The sequence below is a fragment of the Aptenodytes forsteri genome, unplaced genomic scaffold, assembly GCF_000699145.1.
Source record: "Aptenodytes forsteri isolate BGI_AS27 unplaced genomic scaffold, ASM69914v1 Scaffold108, whole genome shotgun sequence".
In the NCBI taxonomy this organism is placed as follows: domain Eukaryota; kingdom Metazoa; phylum Chordata; class Aves; order Sphenisciformes; family Spheniscidae; genus Aptenodytes; species Aptenodytes forsteri.
Genome location: NW_008794448.1, coordinates 6,542,501 through 6,567,104, shown reverse-complemented (window position 1 = coordinate 6,567,104; position 24,604 = coordinate 6,542,501). Strand labels below are relative to the sequence as shown.

Here is a 24,604-nt window from a genome sequence, read left to right as displayed (position 1 = left end):
TGCTTCCATAAAATATTAAAGAAAAAAAATGTAAAAACCGAACAAAATCTGTACATACAAACTCTCAAAATTCAAAAGAAAAAAAGTGCAAGTCAAAGGTCTTTAAAAATATTTAGGCCTTCTGAAAACTTAAATAGATTTCCCTTTAGCATTTGGTATATCAGCAATTCCAGTAAGACTAGAAAACCAAAGAGCAAAACAACATAAAAGATGTCCACTACCACAGATCATTTATTTATAGACTAAGTTAAAAAATACGAATATTTTATTACAAAAAGTTTATCAAACAACTGTATACATACAGTTCATATTGTTAAAAGCCAACATGTCAATTGATACTTTATGTACATTTGATTAATAATGTCGTACAAGTGTAGAAAAGCATCACTCAGCAGAAACTGATTTGGCATTTGGAAAGTAGTTACCACCCTGCACTAGAAGAGACAATTAATATAGGAATAAAACATTTATATGTTACAATAAAAATACTTATTTGCTGTGATCATTTAAAGCAAATGGATGCTTTCTTTCTCCAAAAAGAATCATCATAAGTGGAGATTAAAGTGCACATAACCAACGCATTAATAATTCTTCAGCAATCCCACCTATCATTCCAGATGCTCCAAGCACATCACGGTAACATCAAGGATTTAGGACTTTTCTCCGTGGCTTAAACAGTAAGATTTAAGAGAAATTCAGCTTTCTAAGCTGCATGAAACAATTCTGGTGTACAATAAGATGAAGTAGGGTACAGAAATTTGGAAAATAGCGTTTGGTGAAAAAGTCTGTGTAGATTTTCCCAGATATATGATTTCTGGGGAAATACTTTCCTTTTGAAAAAAAAGATTCATAGTATTTCATACAACTGTGGACCAAACAAGCAGAGCATGCAACAGTATTTACATAACCATCCCTGCAGTCATTCTTTGTGGGCTACATATAACACAGGTTGGAGCAACACTGTCTACTTTATGCATAAATTTTGCTGACAATCTGGGGAAGAAGAAAAAAAAATCACCAATTTGTTTACTATAGAATGGGGTCCTAAACTGGAAAAGTGCTCCTCAAAAAACGTAGCTCAAAATACTGGCTTTGTCTCATTACAAGCAATATAGTAAACCTTACAAAGTGTAACACAGTCAGTACTAGCAGAGCTGTCGAGGGCAATAATTTTAATAAATCGGTCCACTTTGGATAAAAAGAATGCTTATGCATGTTACAATCTATTCAAAAGCAACAGTTGAACAGGCTAAATGTACATCCACAAGAGAAGCATGACATGTTCACTGAAAACGAAGTGAATTGCTGGTAATTATGGTTATCATTTTTATCACACCAACTGGTCACCAATGGAAAAAAATTTTTTTTTTCTTTTCTTTTTTTTCATTTTACAAATATGAGAAGTTCTGAGCCATTATACTTGAAGAGCATACTTCATATCTTAGGCACTGGACCCAATTTAGAGGTAAAATGTCTGTCAACATGATTTAACATCCTCAGGTTTCTGAAGGCCATCCATATGAAGTTTACATACAGCACTACAAATACACATCAACATCAGATACTGCTGTAAATAAATAAGGAATACAAAACACTATTAAATACAACTTTCACCCCATGGCACATCAAGCATGGCAATACCACTTGTTTCATATCTGGTTAGCAACGGTCAGTTGTTTTTATGCTTTATTGAATATTTTCCTTTCTGTAGCTGAGAAATATACAGCTTGGACTTGCTTCCATCCGGTCTTTTAAACCAAACTTCATCATGGTTAATTGTTGTAATTATGGCACTACACAAAATGAGGGAAGAAGGGTCAAGGGAAGAAAAACAAGAAGAACTTAGAAACCTTATAAAGCTAATAAATATCCTCAAAACTGCAGCTGTATTTCCGTACAGTAAATGAAAATATGCATTAGTTGTAAATGCTAGGCTCAAAAGATACTGGCTCCGTTGTAAGGACAGTTTTAACAGAATTCTTTGGTAACTGCATGTGTCTTTAGTGAAGGTAGTTTATTTTTCAGCCATCTATCTATTTTCTTCTCCTATGAGAAACCCCTCAACATGTACAAATATTTTAATTGTTTAAAAGAACAGTAGTCACCCACAGAAAACACAATAGACTACCCATGGTAAAAAACAGGTCTGCTGGAAAACATACCCAGAAATTACTTTGAATACAAAGTATTTGGAAAAAAGCTAAACAGATTGAAGCCCAAGATTTAAAGCAGTAAATGTATTCAATTGTTAGTCATTATACCAAGACCATAAGAAATAAAGTCAAAGCCTGATTTACTGTATCGTTCTTACATGAATCCTGCTTTTATGCTCCTTGTGGTAAACCTTAACACAAATAGTGAACACAACCCCCTCCCCATGCCTCCTAGGAAAAAACAAAATTTTTCAAGTAGAATTGATGACAAAAAAGGCTCAAAACCAGAGACTAAAACAGTTAATGGAAGAAAGATCTATCACATACTGAGTGTGACAAAATTCCCTTCAGGAAACTCTTCAGCCTTAAAATTTGCTGAAATCTTGAAAGGCTGGGAAAGTTCCACTGTATGCTTGCCCTGTTAAGCATCAGCTTTTGGCTTTTGTCAGACACTGGATACAAAGATCTTTTTTTGGCCCAGTATAACTGCTATGTTCTGCTAAACTAATTCAGAATTTTTTTAATTTCAGAAAGAATATATATTTTCCTAAAATACCTTCCTGTTTCAGCCCTGAACAAACACCAAAATCACCAAAATCTGTTCCCCTTCACCACACACAGGAAAGAAAAGAAACAGCCAGTTTTACAGTAAACTACTGCTATATGAAGTTAATTTTCCTGGGTAGCTGTGCATATTTAATCAACACTGCGCTTAGATTTATTTGCCCCAATCAGTAAAAAGTAAGATATAAACTTAATTTTAAATAGTTTTAAATATACCCATTTTTTAGAATTTACAAATATTATCCATACAGAGAAAATACATTTAGATATCTTAAACATTCAACCAAATTAGCACTATAATATTTAGACCATTCCGAGGTAGAACCTTTGTTAAGAGAAGGAAATACCGTTAAAAAAGTTCCAACTCTTTTCTTTCAGAGCATTACTCAACTGAAAACAAAGCTTATCTTTAATGGTATAAAGTGTTTTTCCATAATTAAGTATTTTTGGGTGGGCCAACAGATCAAATTCTCAAGGCAACAAAATCCCAAGATACTAAAAAAAACCTTACTCAAAGGCTATTCAGAAACTAGTAAGAGCTTAAACTGTTAGTGAGATCCTAACTTGACAAACATCTCATTACCTTCAGTGAAGTCCAACCTTTACTAGCCTCTCTCAGAAGTCCAGCGCTCAACCTTCTTTGATAATGCCTGCCTTCCAAGGTGAAGGTGAACTAATAAATGTTACTGAGGTGGCAGTATTTCTAAAGGAGCCTTATTCTTCAATGTCATCATCCTATCTATTGCTTAACATGAATGTACAGAGCTGCATAAATCGAGTAATCTTTACCTTGTAGGACATTCATCTTTCTTATCAATGCATATCGTCTGTCCACGTCCATACCACTCTCCATCATAATAGAGTCTTCCTTCTTCAGATCTAGCACTATGTAGGTGCTTTTCTAATTTGACAGGTGCTAAAATGATCAACAAAAGCCATTTAATATTGACTAGGCAAAAGTCAGTTAGATGTTTAAATACACTTTCATCAAGTTATTTACATAGAATACACATTTTTTCCATTATCAAAAGTAGCCTCTCTTGTAATAATTGCAAGAATGCAAGAAAATTGGAAGCAAGATACCTTTTTATTTCCAGTCAGATAAACTAAAAGTTTTATTTCCATTTTCAGATAGAAGCTATCTTCCTCACAACCTTCATATCTGTGATATGAATTTTCACAAATAGAGAAGACTTCAAATGGCAGAACCTGAAACATCTTCATCAGCACATTACCACAACATGCAAGTAGTAATACATCGCTAAAGAAATATACCACCTGCTTGCCACCTCTCCCTTTTCCTCCTTACTCACCACCTCCAAGTATTTGATTTTACCTAGCATTAATGTGCTTCTTACCTCAGTGCCAAATATCAGTTACCACTCCTTTCCCATAGCTCTACGTTTTCAGGGTTGTAGCTTGCAGTGAATGTGAGCATCCTTTAGAATGCACCCCTAAGGTCCAGATGCTCTCACTTTCCTGCCTCATCTTGTGTAAACACTGGCATAGCTTGCTAATATTAATTGGTGTAACCCACTTTTAGAAGTCTAAATTTTTGTTGATAATTTTCTAGAATTCAGGTGTCAACACAATCATCAGCAACTGAGCTACAAGTGTCAGCACCTGAAGGAGGGGAAAGACAAAAGCCACATCTTCCAGCTACCTCACCCCATCCTCCATCACTATACCAGGGCTAAAATAAATATGATCTGCCTAGATGCAGTTTGCATCACTGCACACAGCAAGTTCTGTCTTGTGAATGTTTACTTACGTTCTGGCTTTACTCTGTGTGGCCCCAGTGTAGCCATTGCCTTGAAACACAAAAGAAAATTAAGTTAGTAAGCAAGCAGTCTTTTTTTCTTAACTGCCAGCTTTAATTGTGAAGTTACGTGCAGTGTAGCTCAGGATACTTGCTCTTACATGCAAAAACCACAATCAGAACAAATCTAAAATAAAAGTGTGTTCAATGGTGACTTGGTAACTAAACAAAACAGCATTTTGAGGGTGAAAAAAAATCACCTTCTTTAGTAAGTTTTAATTTCAAATGACTCGGGAGGTTTTCTAAATTAAACCCTCAAAATTGCTGTTACGTAATTCTGTCAAGAAAATACAAAGTGACATTAACTCATTCAGAAAAACAAAATGCTATATGAACAACCTACTCGTTTGATTTATACGTTATACTCATAAGCTCACAAATTTTCTCTCATGCAAACTCTAGATCACATGTAGTATTAAAGTAGGTTTAAAAAAAAACTTCTAAGAGTTTTTGGGGTTGGTTGTTTGCTTTTTGTTTTTTTAAATTATTTCCAGAAAAGGCAAAATCCCCAGTAGATTCTGGGTTTGTTGCTGTTGTTTAAAAGCATGTTACACTACAGGAAAGAAACTGAGGGAAAGCTATTTTGTGTCTGTTCTCCAATGCGACAGGAAGAGAAAAGTCAGAAAAGTTTTCACATAGGCATCACATTTTACTTCTTGTTTAGGAAATATGTACAATTATAAAGCAGGATGGAAACTACTCAAAGCCTGAACAACCTACTCGTTTGATTTATACGTTATACTCATAAGCTCACAAATTTTCTCTCATGCAAACTCTAGATCACATGTAGTATTAAAGTAGGTTTAAAAAAAAACTTCTAAGAGTTTTTGGGGTTGGTTGTTTGCTTTTTGTTTTTTTAAATTATTTCCAGAAAAGGCAAAATCCCCAGTAGATTCTGGGTTTGTTGCTGTTGTTTAAAAGCATGTTACACTACAGGAAAGAAACTGAGGGAAAGCTATTTTGTGTCTGTTCTCCAATGCGACAGGAAGAGAAAAGTCAGAAAAGTTTTCACATAGGCATCACATTTTACTTCTTGTTTAGGAAATATGTACAATTATAAAGCAGGATGGAAACTGACTCAAAGCCATTTCCCACCAAGTTTTTTAATTCACATAAGTAGTTTGCTATTCCATAAGCTGGCAAGCACTGGGGTACTAGGGGAAATTTTCTGACTGCAGGTGCAAGGCAAGGATAGTGTTTCATTACAGCAAGTTACTTTAACGATATGACAAAGACCTGAAAAAGGCACTCTGCACTTAAAAGCTCGATTTATTTTTTCAAATACTTCAATTGGTCAAACAAATTTCTCTTCCTGTAAACCCTGATTCTCTTATAATCTGGAAAAACACAGCATTTCACTTTACAAAAAAAAAAAAAAAAGGCATAAGAAGAGGTCAAAGCACAGAAATCTTCATAAAATATTTACTATGTGAAAACATGCCATATGATATATTAAAAAAATTTAATTTAAAACAAAATCCTATCAAACTATCCTATCATTGTTTCTACCCAATTATGCTACACTATGAGAAAGCAGATCCTCCTGACACAGGCTTTAGGCTCACTTTATCATGGAAAATTATGGACTACCCATTTTAGAGATAACCTCTTCCACCACTTTATTGGATTCCTCTGTATGATTTGGGTAGAATCAGAAAGAGTAGCAATAACATAGCTTGAACTGGAATGATTAGCTGACTACTGAAGAAATAAAAATCTATTTAGAATTTTGATAATGTAAGAAACACATTTACGTATTTTTAAGAGCCAAAAGGACTAGACAAGAACCCACACAAAACCCACAGCCACTGCCATTCATCCTTTCATCTTACCTTCCTTATTGTTGTCCAGTCTTCAAGTATATCAAGGTCTTGTAACATATAAACTATATAGGGGCGTGGAAAAGTTAGGGAAAACTCTTTTTAAACAGCAATAATAAAAATACTCTAATGTTTGTAGAAAGATATTAATAGCTCTGTTCTGCCAGTCTTTCACACAAAGAATACCTACGTAAAGTGAAAGCTCAGCAAAAATAAATGCATCTTTGAATTATGCAACCTAGAAGTACACTTTAAAAATTATTAAGAGGCAAGTAATAGTATGTAGATATTCAGACTACTGGAGTTCAACATGAGGATAAGATAAACAATTGTGATACAACCATTCCATCCCTAACAGTTCCAAAAAATATTCTACTTGCAATGCTACAAATTACAATTAAAATTCACTGCAATTTCAATATACCACTGCAAATCAGCATCTACACTAGTATCAGCTTTAATAAAATCATTATTTTTACACTATTCTGCATCATATTTCTTTGAGAGAAAAGTGTAGACAGCACCACATCTCTGAATATCAAATAACCAAAAAACAGGAAGTAGAAAGGCAAAGCCCCTTCCTTGAACTATCAACTGTAAAGTAAAAATTGTGTATTAGAACAATACGTGAACTTCAAAACAAAAATCCATATAGCACAGCTATTCCATTACAACAGTCTTCAGTTTTTACTTTGTTTCTCCTCATTTCATGTCTGAAAAACAAGTTTAGCAAAAGGTGCTATGAATGTTCAAAAACTAAATCTCCTAAAATGGGATACGAGAGCTTTAACTTACATTCCATTTGAAATTTTAAGAATCTGTAGCCATTTTCAAATTTGTTTTTCTCTGAATAGCAAAGATACTACAAATCAAAAGCCATGTAAAATTTCTAGGTATTTGCTTTACATAGATCTGTACAAACTGACAAGTTCACAACTATTTTAAAATCATAAGCAAAAAGCAGATTAGTTTACTTCACAACTGAAAGGATTTTCAGCCTTATGAATTGCCTGAAATTGCTGGGGTTTTAGACCTAATACTATGTTAGTATTTTCTGTTTGGAATGCATTCTAAAATGGCAAGGTAGCTCATAATTCACAGCATCTGATGCTATTTATATGGACATCCTGAAGACAAGGATGACTGAGAGCTAAAGAAAATACACTTTCACACAACCTGGCACTGAAATTGCTAAAAGGAATTAAGAAACTAATGAAGCTACTTGTACCTGCATTGATTAATACCACTTGGCTTTTAAGCACTAGTTAAAAACCATCTCTACTAAATTGAATTTATGACACATCCTAATGGAAGAACAGTCGCTATTAGGACAAATCATCCATTTGGGATGTGTTCCAGTAAATCAACCATCCTGAAGGAGGGTGTCCCAATGATGACAGTTTTTTCAGAAACTTCCTCCTTCCCACCTTCTCCTAATGTTACAAAACCTTGTGAAAGTAGCAGGATTTTTTGCAGCACCTTTGCAACAAAAATTTTTTATACTTATACCATATAATGTCAATACTTAGAAGTTGTGACTCTTTTAGCTAGTCTCCATGATTCTGGCAACTTCTAAGCCATCACATCTCTATCCTATAAAAATCTTAGGCTGGGCGTAGAGAGTACAGAGAACACTCAGTTTGCAAAGGCATCTCCTCCTTTCTCTGGAGAAAGATGATACTGTCTCTTACGTGTTATACCTTAAAAAGTCTCAGCTGCACTGCATGCTTGTCAACAGCTATGAAGAAGTCATCAATGCAAAATTCTTAAATACTGTACTCACTCTACAGGAACCCCAAACCCACAAACACCCCCCGGCAACCGTCTCAACTCTTGGAATTTTAAACTTCTAATCAAAGAGGGTTTCTGAAGTCTATGGAATTGTTAAGAAGTAATAAACTGAGGTAAAGATGTCCCAGCATGAGAAGCAAAGCTATACAGCAGAAGTTACACAAGTCAAGTTATATTTTGCAAACATAATGCCTAACTTTTTTCTGGTTTTGCCTTGTACCTCTATTTTTTGAAGAGTTAGAAAAATCAACTTTTAGAAATATTCTCTATATGAAACTAGTAGTTAGATAAGAGAATCTTAATTTCAATTTTCATAATGGGATGTGTCAACATGGTTTCTCTAATCTGAATTAGAATAACATCTGCCATGCAAAAATCAATTTTGAGAATGCATTATCACTTCAACTTGTTATTAATGACATATGTAATAAGACTAGCTATAAAACAGTAAACACTACTAGAAAAAACAATCATTTCAGTAAAAGGATATCTGATACAACAACAGGTTTCTTCTTATCTGGACTAAATGGATCCTTCCTTTTCTTCCTGGACTGTAGCTCATCATTCCATAATTCTGAAAAGACATAAGAAGAACATGCTATGAATCAGAAACATTTACATGTTTAGCTCTTTTTACAGCAGAAAACATTGACCAAAAATGAAAAATAACACATTTTCTGGTGAGATGCTGTTTCTGAAGAGAATGAAGGTGTTACATGATTATGTAGTCATAGAGAAATACTCTCAAAGCACACAAGGGATGCTGACAATTACTAGACTAAAGTTTGTTTTAAGCTTAAATTCAAGCCCTCCACCCAAAGTCTACAGCTGAATAGCATTCTACTGGATAACCTGAAACTCACCAGACATACTATGTGTACAGTCAACCAATCAGCAGCTACCAGAAGATTAAAAAAAAAACAAAAAAGCAACACCAAAGAAACAAGCAATAAAAAACCCCCAACAACTTTGAATTTGCATCCACCTGAGGTAATGTCAATGCTATGCCTGTCTTCTTCAAGTCTTCTAATCTTCTCTTCTAGTTCACTTTGTACAGTATCATACAACAGAAGCTTTTCACTCTAAAAAAGCAAGAAATTACACATTTTTACATGACTAAGTTCTATCATCTAAATATATATGACAACAATTTAAAGCCTCAGCAAAAGAAAGGTAAGAGTAGCTTTAGGTGAAAATTTTTCAGAAGCCATAAAGCATATGACATTTCCCTCTATCCACGTTCTTAGCATGAGATCCTAGCTCCTTAAAGACAGCACGCTCACTTGGCATAAGAGTAACTATAGCTATCAAATGTCAGTACCAAGAATAACTAGGTATATAAAAGCATCCAGCTAGATCTCCAGAATGACTGTTTGTATTTTGACACAAATACAGTATTTTCCTTTTGGACAGCACAGATTTATTCACAATGACTAACTGTAAAGTAGTGACCTCTATGCCATCTTTCATTACAAATCAGAAAAGCTAATGTTTTCATGGAAAGCTTTTTATTAAGCTGCCTCCAATATTAATAAACCTGCAGTCATTTATAGAGAATTATCATTTATTACCACAGTATTTATAATTATCTGTTTTCATAGATCTGAAAAATACCTTCCCACAGAAGAATTTATGGAGCACATAAAATAATCTAGATAGTTGTGAAAGCAAAATTGTCTACCTTAAAGCTGTCAGAAACACTTTTAAAGCACTGCTTTAGAAAAGTTAGCTAGTTCATCCTTTTAAAAGGCAATTTAGATTAACATAATGCCTTCAATGTTAGGTGTATCAGCACTTTTTATATACAAAGACAAACAAAACCACACTCCGATGTGAACTTTCTACAGCGTTTTGTGCAGTCTATGCTCTCTTCCATCCCTAAGTGTTTCAGAATGAGAAAATCAACTTTGTAGTAAACTGGTCTCAATTATAGTATACCACATAGGACTGACACCAAAATTACACAGTATCTATGTAGATCAGTTACCCTTTTAAAGGCAGCATTGAAAAACACTAAACTCTCTAAACCAGTAACTTGGAATTAAGCTGAGTTCCAAGCCTCAAGGAAATAAATTTACTGTTCTTTCATAAGCTTGCACATTTCCTAAAACACAAGTAGGAAATACAGCTGATTGTTACATTTTAAAGTTCATTTTCACTGAGCAACATAACTTTAACAACTCTGGAAAAAAGAGGGCTTGGACTTACTGTAAAAACAGCTTAAGCAGCACAAGTCACTGCGTCTAGCTATTTGCTACCATGCCTCTGCCAGAAGCTGCAGTCCCTAGAGCCAAGTCAGCAGATGTCTGCACCTCAACTGCATACAGTCAGTAAGGAGCAGTCCTTCATTATACCTTGTTCTTTCCCAAGGCATCAGAAAATTGAAATCTTTTTTAAAAGTACGCATGCACATTCTTGCTTTATTGGTATAGTAGGAGCCACGGACTTCAGGAATATGGTGAACTGCTCAGAAGAAAACACCTTTAAGTAACTGTAACAGGGGGCTGAGGAGTACTATGGTGCAAACCTCAGGATCTAAGCAGCTATGTTACAGCATTGGACATACATCTACTTGAGTATTTGTACTATGGTATCCAGTATTTAGATGCTTAAACAGGAATGTTTATATCCAAGGAGAGAAATATATTTTTCCTGTAACTGCTTTTGAAGTGACAATTCTATCACTAGCTGTCCAAGGCATCTTAAAAAGACATCATCATTATTATTATTATTGTTGTTGTTATTAAAATATAAGGTGCTTTTTGCTAAAATTATGTCAGATATTTTAGTTACTGTTCTTGGTAATCTTTTTATAACAAAGGTAAAAAAAAACATGTGGGAATCTATTAATAAGAACCTGTTAATGAAAAATAAGAAAACTTAGCTATACTTATATGCAAAGCCAAACTAATATAAAGCTAATTTTTATATGCTTTGAATAACTTCTTATGTGGGCTTAAATATCACAAGGCAATTGCATTCAAATAGCGAACAACAGCAATAAAAACATGCACTGAACTTGGAAAGCATGACACACAGTAAAGTTAGATGAGATTATCTATCAATGTAAAATAGCTGGCACAACCTCACAGTGCTGTCGAGAGGCTTGAATTTCACATTCATACTTGTTCTTCACAGATTCCAGACAAAGCTCTCTATAGATACCTGTAATCAGACAAATTACAGCAATATTACTTTCTTTAGCTAATATCTGATTTCAGAATTCTCTTTTAAGACTGCCTGCAAGTCCCAAAACATGTACATAGTGGAAAATATAGCTGTATTATATTAGGCATTTACAGTGGCTGGCTGCTTTACAGAGTAAAAATAAGAACAAGTAATCCCTTAATTCTGAAGATCTGAGGAAAAATAAATGCTATTTTAACTTTTTCCCCTATCAGTCAACAAATTACACCAGTGGTCACGCTGACTTTACAAAATAGGTCTGTTTCATATTTCTGATCAAATTAACCTGGATATCCTCAGTTTTCAAATCCATGAAGTACTAAATGTCCTCTTCTATTTTCTAATTAGAGTTTTAAATAATGTTTTGGGGTTTTTAAATAGCTAGAAAACTGAATGAAAGAACAAACTTTTACAAATTAATATTTGGAATCAGGCTTACTTTATAATGCATGACCTTAATAAATCACATCAATTAACAAGACTCTGTTCCATTCTTAGAAATAGCCACCTTGCGATACAAAGGATACTGCTTCTGAGTATTAGGAGCATTTCTTATACATTTCTGAAAATGTCTACTAAACAGCTGAAAAAATCTGAAAGGTATCTGAAATGTAATATCTTGCAAGTATAGATAGACCTTGATTTAATATATTCAATGCATTCAACACAAAATACTTAAATTGTTCCAGATTACCATCTTGAGGACTTAAGTTTGCACACATGCTGGTGCTGTCTAGCAACTGAAGAACTCCCCAAAACAACTTCCCTTAGAATTCAGTTGACTATAAATTAATGCAGTACAAGAGGAACAATACTGTTACCAGCAATTCCTCTGAAAAACAAACCACAAAGTATTATGTCAATCATCTTTCCACTGTGAAGTCACTTTTGATCTAGAATTCAAAATGTTTTTTTCTTACATCAGTATGTTATGCTGGCTTTTTTTTTTTTTTTTTTTTAATATTTATGGCTGACTGGCATATCTAGGTCTACCAATTTATAATCACTGCTTATTTGCCTGAAATCAAGCAGTACAGGTATGAATACTTCTAGAAGAAACAGTTGTATTCGTGACTTGCTGAAATAGTCAAGATCCACATTTTGTGTGAATAGTGCTCAGTGCCTTAGAGTGCAGAGGAACACAAGTTTCTTTTCTACCACAGATGCAATTATATCCATAGTTTAGCTAAACATAGTTTAGCTTTTTTTTCCCCCCAACCCTTCCTCCCCTCTCTCAGATAGAAGTAGGTCCTTAGGGGTTACTTGCTGAAGCTCAAGTCCTGCTACTACCTACTTCTGTCAAGGCTCTCAAACAGTAAGAGCAAATAAGCCTGTTCTGCAGTTTCTTGCTTTCTCTGGAATACTTTTATCAATCTCATTCAGTTGAGGACAAAAGGGAAAAAAAAAAAAAAAACAATCCTGATTTCTAGTCTCAGCTTCAAGGAATCTTTGTAGTTTTTACCCTGGGCTGTTTTTACATTGGAACATAGAGCTTCAGTGCTGCTGAAGACAAATCAGGAGAATCTGTAAGACTCTGCCTATCCATACCCACCTACATGAACGCACTGACAGCCAGCCATATTTAAACTGAAAATCAAAAGCCTGGATTAAGGTTGCTTTTATATCAAACCTTCTGCAAGTTCACCTGTGAACCTTCTGCGAAGCCCAAGTGGGCTACTTAGGACTAGTCAAGTAAATCTGGGTTAAGATCTTAAAACTCAGAAATTCTGGGTCACCAGCTGAGGAAACGTGTTATGGAGAAGACCAGGAGAGAGAGAAATGCAAGAGACCAAAGGATTTCAAATTCTTTTCGTAGCCTGAAGTCAAAAGTACCAATGAAGACATACTGAGTAGCACTGAAGCAGCATTAGTATTATGAAAAGTATAAGCGGGCTTGCCATTTGCCAGTGTACCTGCACTGTGCTTCCGCTGAATTTCTTAGAAAAGACACTGGCGTAGCTTCTCTGCCTAGAGAGATCACAACTGGTCTGCCTTTTGGCTCTCTGACAGCCTGTGTTACGTAACCCTTAGACAGCTGAATTAATCCTAAAGGAGTAGAGCTATAACATGAAAAGAATTTACAATAGGGAGGTTCAGAACTTTGTCTTCCTATAATACCACCGTTCCATATGACTATATGGTTGTATCCCGGAAGAAGATAAAAGTTCTTGCCTGCTTCTTCTACGAGCATAAAAGCCTATCTAAACATCAGTTTTAATAATTAAAATGCAGCTTAGATAAAAGCTGCTAAGGACAAGAGTTTTCCTCCTTCTCCAGCTGGAACAGGAAGATGGGAGCAGAGGAGTAGTAGAGACACAGACTAGAAGAGCAGGAAAAACATGATCATCTAAGATGATCTGGTAAGCACTTCATGAGACAGCACCTACATATTTCTTCATTTCAACAGTGACCAGTGTGCAGACTTGATCCCAAATCTTCTGACTAATAAAAATTATTACTGTTTTTAACTCAGTAATTTTGTGCTTACTACACAAAGACAGACAGCCATTAAATGAAACATAAAAAAGCCCTATTTTTAGCGTGATGTTATCAGGCAACTTGTGCAAAGAGGTAAGCAACCTATTCATTTTGACTTGAAAAATATTTTACATTTAAAACTATGCCACAGTATTTCTAACTTTAAAACACATTCCTTTAACAATTCTAAAGAAAAAAGATTGACCTCAAAATGCATAGCAAGTTTATACTGTTGAAACAGCAATACTCATTTTACATGCCTACCTGCCACCTTGGTTCGGATTTGCATATTTTCTTGTAAAGCTGCCAATGGTTCTAAATATTCAGGTGCTTTTCCGGCTATGACCTCTTGTAGTTTTGCATCCACTTGGCTTAATCTTTCTTTGTAAAGCCTTAAAATAATAGAAATAAAAAAATATGTATTTTATTTAAAAGTAAACACAAGTTAGAAGAAATATTTTTAAAAGAACTATTCTGTATGTCTTTGTTAATGTTATGGAACACCCACTGAAGCAAAGTTAAGATTTGTTACCATTTGAATTTTCCAATACATATTTGCTTTTTGAACAATATTCCTCATGTCTATTAAGCCTTTCTGGAAAACACATGCAGACAATCAGAAGTGTAGAAAGTAAAGATACAATGAAATGTACCTCCATCTACATATTTGCTTTTTGAACAATATTCCTCATGTCTATTAAGCCTTTCTGGAAAAGCAGACCAGACAATCAGAAGTGTAGAAAGTAAAGATACAATGAAATGTACCTCCATCTCTAAGGAAAAAAAAAAAAAGATACAATGAAATGTACCTCCATCTCTAAGGAAGAAGAAAAAAAAAAATCGCACGGCTGTTATAGTATTAAGATGGAGTAGGAGGTGAATCAACAGGGAAAAAGACAGGAAAGGGTGCTACAATACAGAAGAACAATATGGCTTACATCATGGGAAAGAAAGGCATTTTGTGGATAGAAATGCCCGTTCACTTTCGTGTGCACAGATCTGCTCCCACCCTACCGTAAACCAAGGAAAAAGAGAGGCAGGCTCTTATTGAAGCAACCCTCATTTCACCTCCTGTGAAAATCCACATATTGCATACTATCACAAATATCAGAGGATAATTTGTAACTGACATCTTCCATCCCTGCCAAAAGGAAGCTTATTTAAAATATTTTTATTTTACCTAAAATTCATTCCTTCTATAAAAGCTGATATTTACTGGCAGACAATGAAAAAATCTGCTTGCATTTTGAAGAATTTGATGTAATATCAGTTACAATTATTTCAATCACAGTAAAGCTCCACTCTTTGTAACTGATAACTTAAATATAGCATTCAATGGTAGAATCATCAAAATAACCAGCTTTTCCTGTTCTCATTTTTTACCTCGCACCCCACAATCAAAAGCTGTAGAATTATGGCAAACGTACAAACTCTGTTGTGTGTGTTAAGAACAGATCAGATGTTATCTGTTTACACAGATAAACATATCTTTGTTATATCTGTTTACACAGATGTAACAGATGTCCTTGGGACAGGGATGCTGCTTTTTTACTTGTTTAAAGTGCGTAGGTTAAGTAATGAATTAGACAGGAAAAAGTTCATGTATACTGATACATCAAGACCTCCTTGAGAAATACTTCCTGTTCATCTGCCACCAGCTTGCTCATCATTTTACTTTGATCACAACTCCATAGTTCAAGCATGTGTACCTAACCTAGCAATAGTCAGTGATCACTCCTCTCCTTCTTACCTGCAAACTGTTCGAGTACGATACATGCAATCTGTCCTGCAGTCAACTGACATAGCCTGAAGCTCATCAAAACCCAATTTGCCGGGCTCAATCCTTGATGAGCATGCTATGCACATGATGGTTAACATAGAGCTACAGAATTATTTAGCTAGAACATAAGCATGGGCGCACAGCACACATAACTGGCTGGGTCACTAACATTTGATTACACAGCACCAAGTTCCCGCTACATCAGAGCAAGCAGTTTTGGAGTAGGTGCTACCAGCACTTGGTACCATGCAGCAGTTGATGAACTAAAACTGTTTAACCAGTACTTTCAAACAGTGATTTGCCTAAAATGGATAACTGCTATCAACCACTGTAAATCCTACTTATCTCATAGCATCCAAATTCAATTTCCCTGAAAAGGAAGAGGAAGCAGACGCAATCACTTCATCATCTCTGCTACTGGTTGTGACTAAACATCCCATAGTTTATGCACCTTCTTCTTCTTTCCCAATTTTATCACCTCCCTACTCACGGCTGCTCCTCCCTATAATCCTTCTTTCATCATTCTAATGCTCATTCCCCAGTATTCCCACCATCACAGTTCTTCCAGCCCCTACAAACACCCCAATCTCTCAACTAACCAGTGTCTACACAATGCCTTCCTCCTCATATACCACAGCCTTACCTCCATTCGCAATCCCTAAACCCCCCGAAATACTTGTTTCCTTCCTCCAAGACCACCCTCCTTCACATTCACTCCTTAAAGGTTTGTTTCCACAAACTGTTTTCAGTCATCCAAGCTGTCCAACAGATGGAAGAGTAGGACTGAACTCAAAAGCTGGCAGTTTTCCAAATGCCAAACCAGTCAGTACTGACTGGCTCCAATACTCATCAGTTGGCTCCATTTCCCAGGTTGCTCCATGCTCGGACCAAAGAAGAACAGCAGGACAAACAGTCTTCTCTAGACACTGCAGCAAGAAATTGCTTGTTGGGCAATTCTTCCCAGACCCTATTAGATAGGCCTCGCAGTGTTCTGTTAGCCAAAGTAAGTTGTATGTCTCAGTTCTGTAGTAGAAAGAACTATCTCACAATATAAACACGCATCTCAAATGTAATGACAACCGACTAGATTTTCAATTAAAATATATGCCAAACATACAAGGTCTCAAAGTTTCACTTGTCAGGTACCTGATTAAGTTAGTTGCCAAATTACCACCAATTTAAATTGGAACAGATGCATCTAGCTTGTCTGGGCACATGTGAAAAAAAGCCAACTTAAAACATATACAAAAGACTGGCTCTAATATAAATGAGATGCACTTTTGAATAACTGTGGCTATTAATTTCACCTCTTCTACTTACTAGGTCTTTACTACTGATGTAGATACTATGGCAAACTACAGACAGAAAGCTAACAGTATTTTCATTTTTTTTAGTATTGGTATCTGGTTTGCAGTAACCACAAGAAACTTTCATTGGTACCAACTATAAAAACTGCTGTGATACCCTGCAAAAAAAAAAAAACCTTATTTCTTAGTTAGCAAAGACAGTGCTTGGGTCTGTCCTATATATATAAAAGGATGAGAAAGATCTTGAGTAAATAAATAAGTAAAATCACAAATTTCCCTAAAATCGCAATTCCTCAGTTCTGCTAAGGATTTTGATGCAATAGACCCACACCAGCCCTTCACAGCAACAACACTTCAAACCATTCTTACAGCAAAACAGAAAATAAATAAATACATAAAAGTATTCTGGAGCAACTGCCTGTAAATAATTTCAGAACTCCCAATCTTTATTCTTCTCCAAAAGTAGCATCCACATATATGAAAGACAAGAAACACCAGCTGCACACAATATTCTCATGGAATGGATCCTCAAATGAGGCACTTAAAACATTAAAATACTTACTGATCTTTAAGGTCTGTAAATTGCTTTTCAAGATTGGACATTTCATCTAAACACTCCATTCTTCTTCTTTCACAGTCCTCATCATCCATTTCTAAGAATAAAAAAAGGTAATTTATTTTGAACAATGTAATGTATAACCAAATAAACTGGATATTTTATTTCTAGTGAATTTGAAGTGAGCCTGAATTTTAGCCATGAATAGATTATCCATTATATTACTATTATCTTATAGCAGAATATGAGAAATCACTTGCCATATAAAGTAAGAAACGTAGATCTACTTCTAGAAGAAACGCCATAAACAGCATTTTTTCTTCCTCAAAACAGGAAGCAATATCAGTAAGACTTCAAGAGGTTAAATTTCATGACTGATAATACAAAGTGTACCTAAGAATGCATGAAACAGAAAAACTAAACATTGTATATCACACCAGACAAAAGGCACCATTAAGCATGAAGAGTTATTAGCCACCACTGAAAATTCAAGTGTATCCTGAGTTAGTGCGAGCAAAGGCAATCCCTGGAAAGCAAGCACAGTTCAATGTCACATTTGTCATATAAAATTCAGAGTTTTGTTTTATTAATATCCATGAAAAAAAAAAAGTAACTCTTGGTTCTGAAAACAGGTTTCATCCTGTTCAATTGGGAGAGTTCTTTGAAGCTGAAATATTAATGTAGAAATATCTGTAGTTCATCTTAATTACCATTTAAAATGACTGCATTTCTAATGAAACACTTCTTAACCTGCAAAGTCTAGAATTTTGCAGAAACTTGATTTTATATGCTTTTATGCAGCAAGAGTAATTAACATTAAACTCTTTCCACAGTTTTTGTTTTAATTTATAATCCTGAATTTTTTCTTAATTTACCTAGTGAACATAACTGTAAAGTATAATAAATACCCTCTTTTCGGCCAAAAATTTTGCCACTTGCCAGAGACATCTGATGTTACTAAACATTAGTTGTAACCTCCGCTGCCTTTTCTTAGACTAGAAAACAGAAAAACTAAGCTACAAAATTCTTGACTCTTTCCCACCCTTCCCAGAAGAAAAAAAAAGGCTTTGTTAAGCCATATTCAGAAGTTAGAGATGTCCTGAAACTGCTTTATAGCAGCAGTATCTCCAGGAATTGGCTCTCTACAGTTATGGTACAACTGACCATTTATCAACCAGTAGGAGAAGGCATGCAGAAGAAGGGATGGCCATGCCGTCAGGAACTGGGGCTGAACTGGTGCAAACAGGCCAGGTGTTTGAGAGAAGGGGCTGTCCTAAGGAGGCCATATCCATCTAAGCAGTTACTCTGTCAAGAAAAATCCTAACTCCTGACAGAAAGGCAAAGCAGGATCTGGAACCAAGCAGAGAGAGCCTGGACACGCTCTTCTAGACCATGAACAACTCTGAGCCTTTTGCTTCTTCCTCACTCACACCAACAGACACGTTTAACTGCTTTATGCTGTCTCCTACACCAACTACAGAAAGCAGCATGCAAGTCTTCATCCTTACTGTTTTGCAAAAGAGTATGGCAATTTGCAAAGGTGATGAGGTGAAAGGAGTAGCTTCAGGGCCAGCTACTTTGGAGGATCTGATTAACTCAGGTCTTCCACTCAGACCTCTCAATGTATGAAGTTTTCTGCACATAGCTCCTTCCTGAAATCATCACAAGCTTTTAAAACTAAAAACTACACTAGCCCTCTCTGCCTGGATATGAAAACTAGCAGGCAGTGGAGCAGTATTAATCTGCGTTACAACGGAACCTACAAGTCCAAATCAAAGACCTACTGCAGTTTGTCACGTTACAGTTAGTACAAGCAAAAAAGACAGCATGTGCAAAGTTTTAAAACATGATATAACCTGAAGTATTTGAAAGCAAAGCAAGAAAATTTAAAGACAGAACTTCAAAAAAATACATTGAATGCTTAGCACACTGGGGAGGGTAAGGGAAGAGAGTATCAGGCTGTTAAGAGATACTATTTTGTTTTAAAATATTGTTCTCAAAAGTAAGGCAGATCCTGAACCCCAGAATAAGGCTGAAAATCAGATTAAAGAACAAAGTTTTATTTGGCTGTCCTATGTAATACTCAAGCCAAAATTGTTTGGGGAACTTTCAACTTGGCCAGATTTAAGGGATGTGGCAGTCATATTACTCAAAGAGTTGTCTAAAGCATTTATGTGCTATAAAAATAATGCTGCTTTAAAATTTGAAGGCACCTCCCTGTGAAGCCAGACGGGAACAAGCACTGGGATCCCAATAGTTCTCCCACTTTATTCTCAAACTCAAATACGTGTTTCAGATGTGTTCAGCTATCCTTTTGGTTCTAAGTATGTTTTAAAAAGGAATTCACTCAGAAGCTTTTCCTTAAATTAACATGGATTTCCTTGTTTGTGTATGTTTAGGGACTACAAATCAAAGAAAACAGATTAGAACTGTAACCCTGGCTGAGGATCAGTGCAACACCCACTGCTGGAGGGAGAGGGGACTGCATCTTACATTTTAAACTTGCATTGCAAGGAAACTATAATGCGTTGGTATCTGAGGGCACAGCTGACTCTCTTGTAGATACTGAAATAACACATAGCTCTCTCCAATCTCCCCTCAGCTACGTATACGCTCAAAAGTCTTTGAAGTAGAAGTCTACATTCTACCTATCATTCATACTGAATGGCAATTCACATGCTAAGTCACTCTTCAATTGTTTCACCTTTATTCTGCCTCCAGAAAGATTCATAAAACAATGAAGACTTTCAGCGTCCTGAAATATCTTTAATTCCCCAGTTATGGAACTTCTTCCCCATGTCCTTAAACAACATACAGATTGGGGAATATGCTGTAACGAAAAAGTAAGAGGTTTTAGGATCAAATCTCATGGCTTTCCAGTTGAAAATTTACATCACTGGAGGCGGAAGATTCCTCATTTCGTATTAAAACACTTGCTAATAGGCCCATCCTGTCTCAACACTTCAGATTTCCCATAAAGTTTCATACTGCACAAAGTATTTAGGGTATTTTTAAACACTTTCAAAATCACAGTCATTCTTTTCCTACTATATTCAAGCAGTCCAACTCAGTAACTAGGGCAGCCTGCTTTAAAGACAAAAAACCCCGTAGTACTTAAAATGTAACAGCACCTAAAATAGCTTTTTTAATTAAGCTGTGGCCTATATAAAGTGGTCTAAAAAATGGCCAAATTCTCATCTGGGATGGTAAGCATAAGTTTTGGCTTTTTTTTTTTTTCATCCCTAATATGCTATTCTATATCCTGGTCAATAAAAAACACTATACTAAATACATAGTGTCAAAAGGAATGGCATAGAAACAGTGCCTGCTCTCAAGGGCAAGTTATGCTTCTTCTAACTGCACCTTCCATATTCTCAGGCATTTACTGGGGAAAAAAAAAAAAAAAAGAAGGCTGAATGCAAGTAAAGCAAGTGACAAATTTAACAAAAAAAAATCCTTCCCTTCAATATCTTTTTTTCTTATTATTACTAATTTTAATTAAGACTTATTTCTTGCGGTGCTAATCATCTTATGTCTGTAGGAGCAATATGCTTCCATGGAGTACCTTCATATTTGTCAAGACACTGAGACAAGCACGTAATTTCCTGTAATCATCACTTTTTAAGTGCTCCCTTAAAAGCATTTCTCTGTGGAATGCAATAGAAATTATCTGGAGAGCTTCTTGTATTGTTTTAAAGAAACATTTGCAGACTACATTCACTTAAAACACAATTCCCCCTCCCTCCCACCTAATCCCAGAAGAAACCAAGACAAGGGCAAGACAACAGAATTAGTTGCCTTCAATAAAAATCAACCAAAGTGTCTTTGAGGACATGTAAACATAAAAGTTTTCTTTAAAAATATCAGTTAGCACAACTACAAAAGGGAGCAAAGGCAAGTTTTGAAAAAGAGCAAACTTCAAAGCTGGAACTAACAGAGACAATTCTCTCTTCACCAGAGCCAGGGAACTGGAGGAGAGAGAGAGTTAAGTTTACATCTGTTATACCAAGCTCCCTTTCTCACACAGAAAACGGCATTTTTTTAGACATACAGATTAGCTAGAATAAAAGATGAAGAAAGGGCATTCCCAGGCAGCATTTAGCTACAATACAAACTGGAAGCCTAAGATGGACTAACTAAGTAGTGGTTATTGTTGCAGTGCTGCTCCTGGACCTCATCAAGGAGTCCTTCACAACCCTGTGTCTCACCCACCTACTGCCCAATAAGCCTGTATATTCCTCCTTTACACTCTCTCTTTTCCCCTGAAAGATGTAACAAACTTAATATATCACAACTTCTTGAAAAGCTGTCTCTATGAATTTCTTATCCAAAATATTATGGATATATATGAATATATATTAATATATATTATGGATATTATGAATACAGTATTCTCAGTATTCCCTTTTTAGTCCATGTACAATTCTGATAACAGAAGAATTGAAGCATGCTTTCATAAGTCACATCTGAAAGGAACAGAGCAGGTTGCTGTGCAAACAAGGACATAATCAGATACGCTTTTCCAACTTAAAACATGATTACCTCTAGCTGCTTGCCCAAGTACCCTCACTCAAGTTCACCTTTTTTCCAGCATAACCACCAGCACACACGGATGCTGCCTAATTCAGGTTTCATCAAAACAACCCAGGACAGTTTAAGCACATTTTTCTGGCCTTGTTTTTCAACGGAATCACTTTAAGAGAACAGAGGTAAGGAAAGACTTAGCAGCCTTCCTCGGTAGCAGATCTGTAATTGTATCAGTAAACTCTCCACCTACAACAGCCCAACTGTTTATAAAAGCTGCATGCACATTCAAGTTTCAGTACAGCATAGCTTTGAAGCCAGTCCCTTGACCGGTCCAACTTATCAGGCACTGGGTCAGTTTGCAGCAGTTTTGGTGAACACAAACCGAGTTCTTTTCCTATCAAGTTAAACCCAAAGCTTTGTTCCAGGTACTTGTCAAATGTGTTCCAACATCTATGGAGAACACAAGGGTTTCAAACAATGACTTGTCCTTCAGGCTGCTTCCAACCATATTCTGTTCAGGCTACATAATCTTAAATAAACCCTAACTACTTTGGAGATGTAGGGGCCTCAGCACTATCTACTCAGAACTACTTATTCTCTATTCTTATTTTGCCAAATCAGTTTCTATTACACACACAAATAAAATCACTATGTTTATAATAATTTTGCTGACTCTTTTAAGCCCGTACCTGGATGTGGTCCACAGCTCACTGACTGAAGAGATCTCCTGTGTAGCATTGCATTAGACAAGAGAAGCAAGATCTTCCTTTAAATGAGGCAACAGCCCAGAACTAAAGAACTCCCTGCTCCAGGAGACGTCTTGTCTAAACCCATGCAAATCATTAGTCACAAATTCACAAAAACATGTAGGTGTCCAGTTAACTGATTTAAGTTGGAGGCATTTACATATTCCCACAAAATTGCAATTTACAACTTCTGCTGCTATTGAGCTGCAGTCTATATAACCACTGGTTTACATAGTCCCCAGTGCCTCCCATTTGCATATCAGACTCTTCACTGAGACATCTTCACTAGCTACCTTTTTAATGGGTTATTCTTTCTGACAGCTTAGCATACAAAGGCCCAACAAGCACTGAAGACAATACAAGAAAGGGGACAGGAAAGCACAGTGTACCAGGAAGGGTGGGTAAGGATGAGAGGCAGGACAGTGGCAGCCAACAATTCGATCCAGGTGGCCAGCCACAGACCAGCAGCCTAGCTTGTAAAATGGGGTTCAATCAGCAATACTTGCCAGCTCAAAGGCATGGGGGGAGGGGGGAGAAGAAGGGGAAAAAGGGAAAAAAACACAAAACACAGCAATACTTGCCAGCTCAAAGGCATGGGGGGAGGGGGGAGAAGAAGGGGAAAAAGGGAAAAAAACAAAACAAAACACAGGAAGCTCTGTATAAACCATGGGCAGATTACCTGGATTTGTGGATTAACCAAGGCCTCTAATGGGGGATCAGCTCTGGTGCAGAGCGAGTATTAAATCAGATCAAGGTCTAAGGCAGTGACTATACTCTCTCCCAGTATGGCAGCCACACTTTCCCAGCACTAGTAGAGTCTTCACTCTACTTCTGCAGGGTCAGCTTGGCTGTCTCTGTACCACACCTGTGGGGCTCCAGCACCTTGCTAGCCCATGCGCAGCCCAGACAAGGGCAAGCTCCACGAGTCCACATGGAACCACCATAGCAGGGCTTTCCCTGAACTGCATCAGTCAGTGTGAATATGAAAGCCATAGGATTTAACATTCAAGATCTCCCAGATCTTTTAACAACACAAATGAACAATTAACTGTACACTGAGGACTTTAACACACACAGATAAACCAATCACAAGCCAACATATGTAAAAATATAATTTCACAGCTGCTTAATTTGTCTAGTTCATGGCGTCCCACTCCTTCCACTGTGCCAAGCCTGGCGCTCATGCCACAACTCAATGTGCTAGTACAGGCATGGGACAGGATCCCAGCAGACCACTCTAAATCACTTGAGCTGCCAGAAACACAGGACCATAGCTAGCACTGAACACAGCTACCGTTTTTCAGCTAGCTCTTCTAGCGACAAAGATCCTGCTTATGGAGCTTACTTACTTATGGAGCCCTGGTGATTCCAGAGCAGCAGTGTATGCATCTGATGATTAATACATTTCCCAGTAAGTGACCATTTTATAATTTACCCCTTGTAATTACAAGGGAAGCTTGAACAGATAATAACCTCCTTCTAACACAGTGGAAATTGAGCATAGAAAAAGCAATCCTTTTAAAGCTGGATTTTGCCTATTAATATCATTAAAAATCTACAGTCCGAAGGAAGCTATGGAAAAAGGAATGGACCTTCAAGAGAGCGGAGGTTGAAATGCTTTGCGAAAGAGGCCAATGGTACTGACAGGGCTTCCAATGCCCCCTCAAAGACAGGCCTCAAAACATCTAATTGAAATTCACGATTTTGCATACGAAGAAATACATACGTATGTATGTGTACACACATGTATGCCTGTATTTTGTGTGCACACATGCACACGTATGTAGGTATGTATGCCAAGCCTTTAAGTGCAGACCTTAGCGGCACCCCCCCGCCGCGGGCCACGCACTCAAGCCCAGCGGGGCACAACCCACAGC

The 24,604-nt window shown here is 36.4% G+C and overlaps 1 protein-coding gene across 1 annotated transcript; it reads right to left on the bottom strand.

Annotated features, from left to right (window-relative positions):
* Window positions 1–213: 213 nt before the first annotated feature.
* BRMS1L (breast cancer metastasis-suppressor 1-like) lies at window positions 214–17,550 on the bottom strand. The gene is made up of 9 exons (XM_009290389.1): window positions 17,461–17,550; window positions 14,076–14,203; window positions 11,233–11,312; window positions 9,133–9,229; window positions 8,638–8,721; window positions 6,369–6,433; window positions 4,489–4,528; window positions 3,507–3,633; window positions 214–1,793 (listed from the first exon to the last, which is right to left on the bottom strand). The coding sequence occupies exons 1-9, from the start codon at window positions 17,547–17,549 to the stop codon at window positions 1,670–1,672; spliced, it is 834 nt and encodes a 277-aa protein (XP_009288664.1). The 5' UTR covers window position 17,550; the 3' UTR covers window positions 214–1,669.
* Window positions 17,551–24,604: the final 7,054 nt, after the last annotated feature.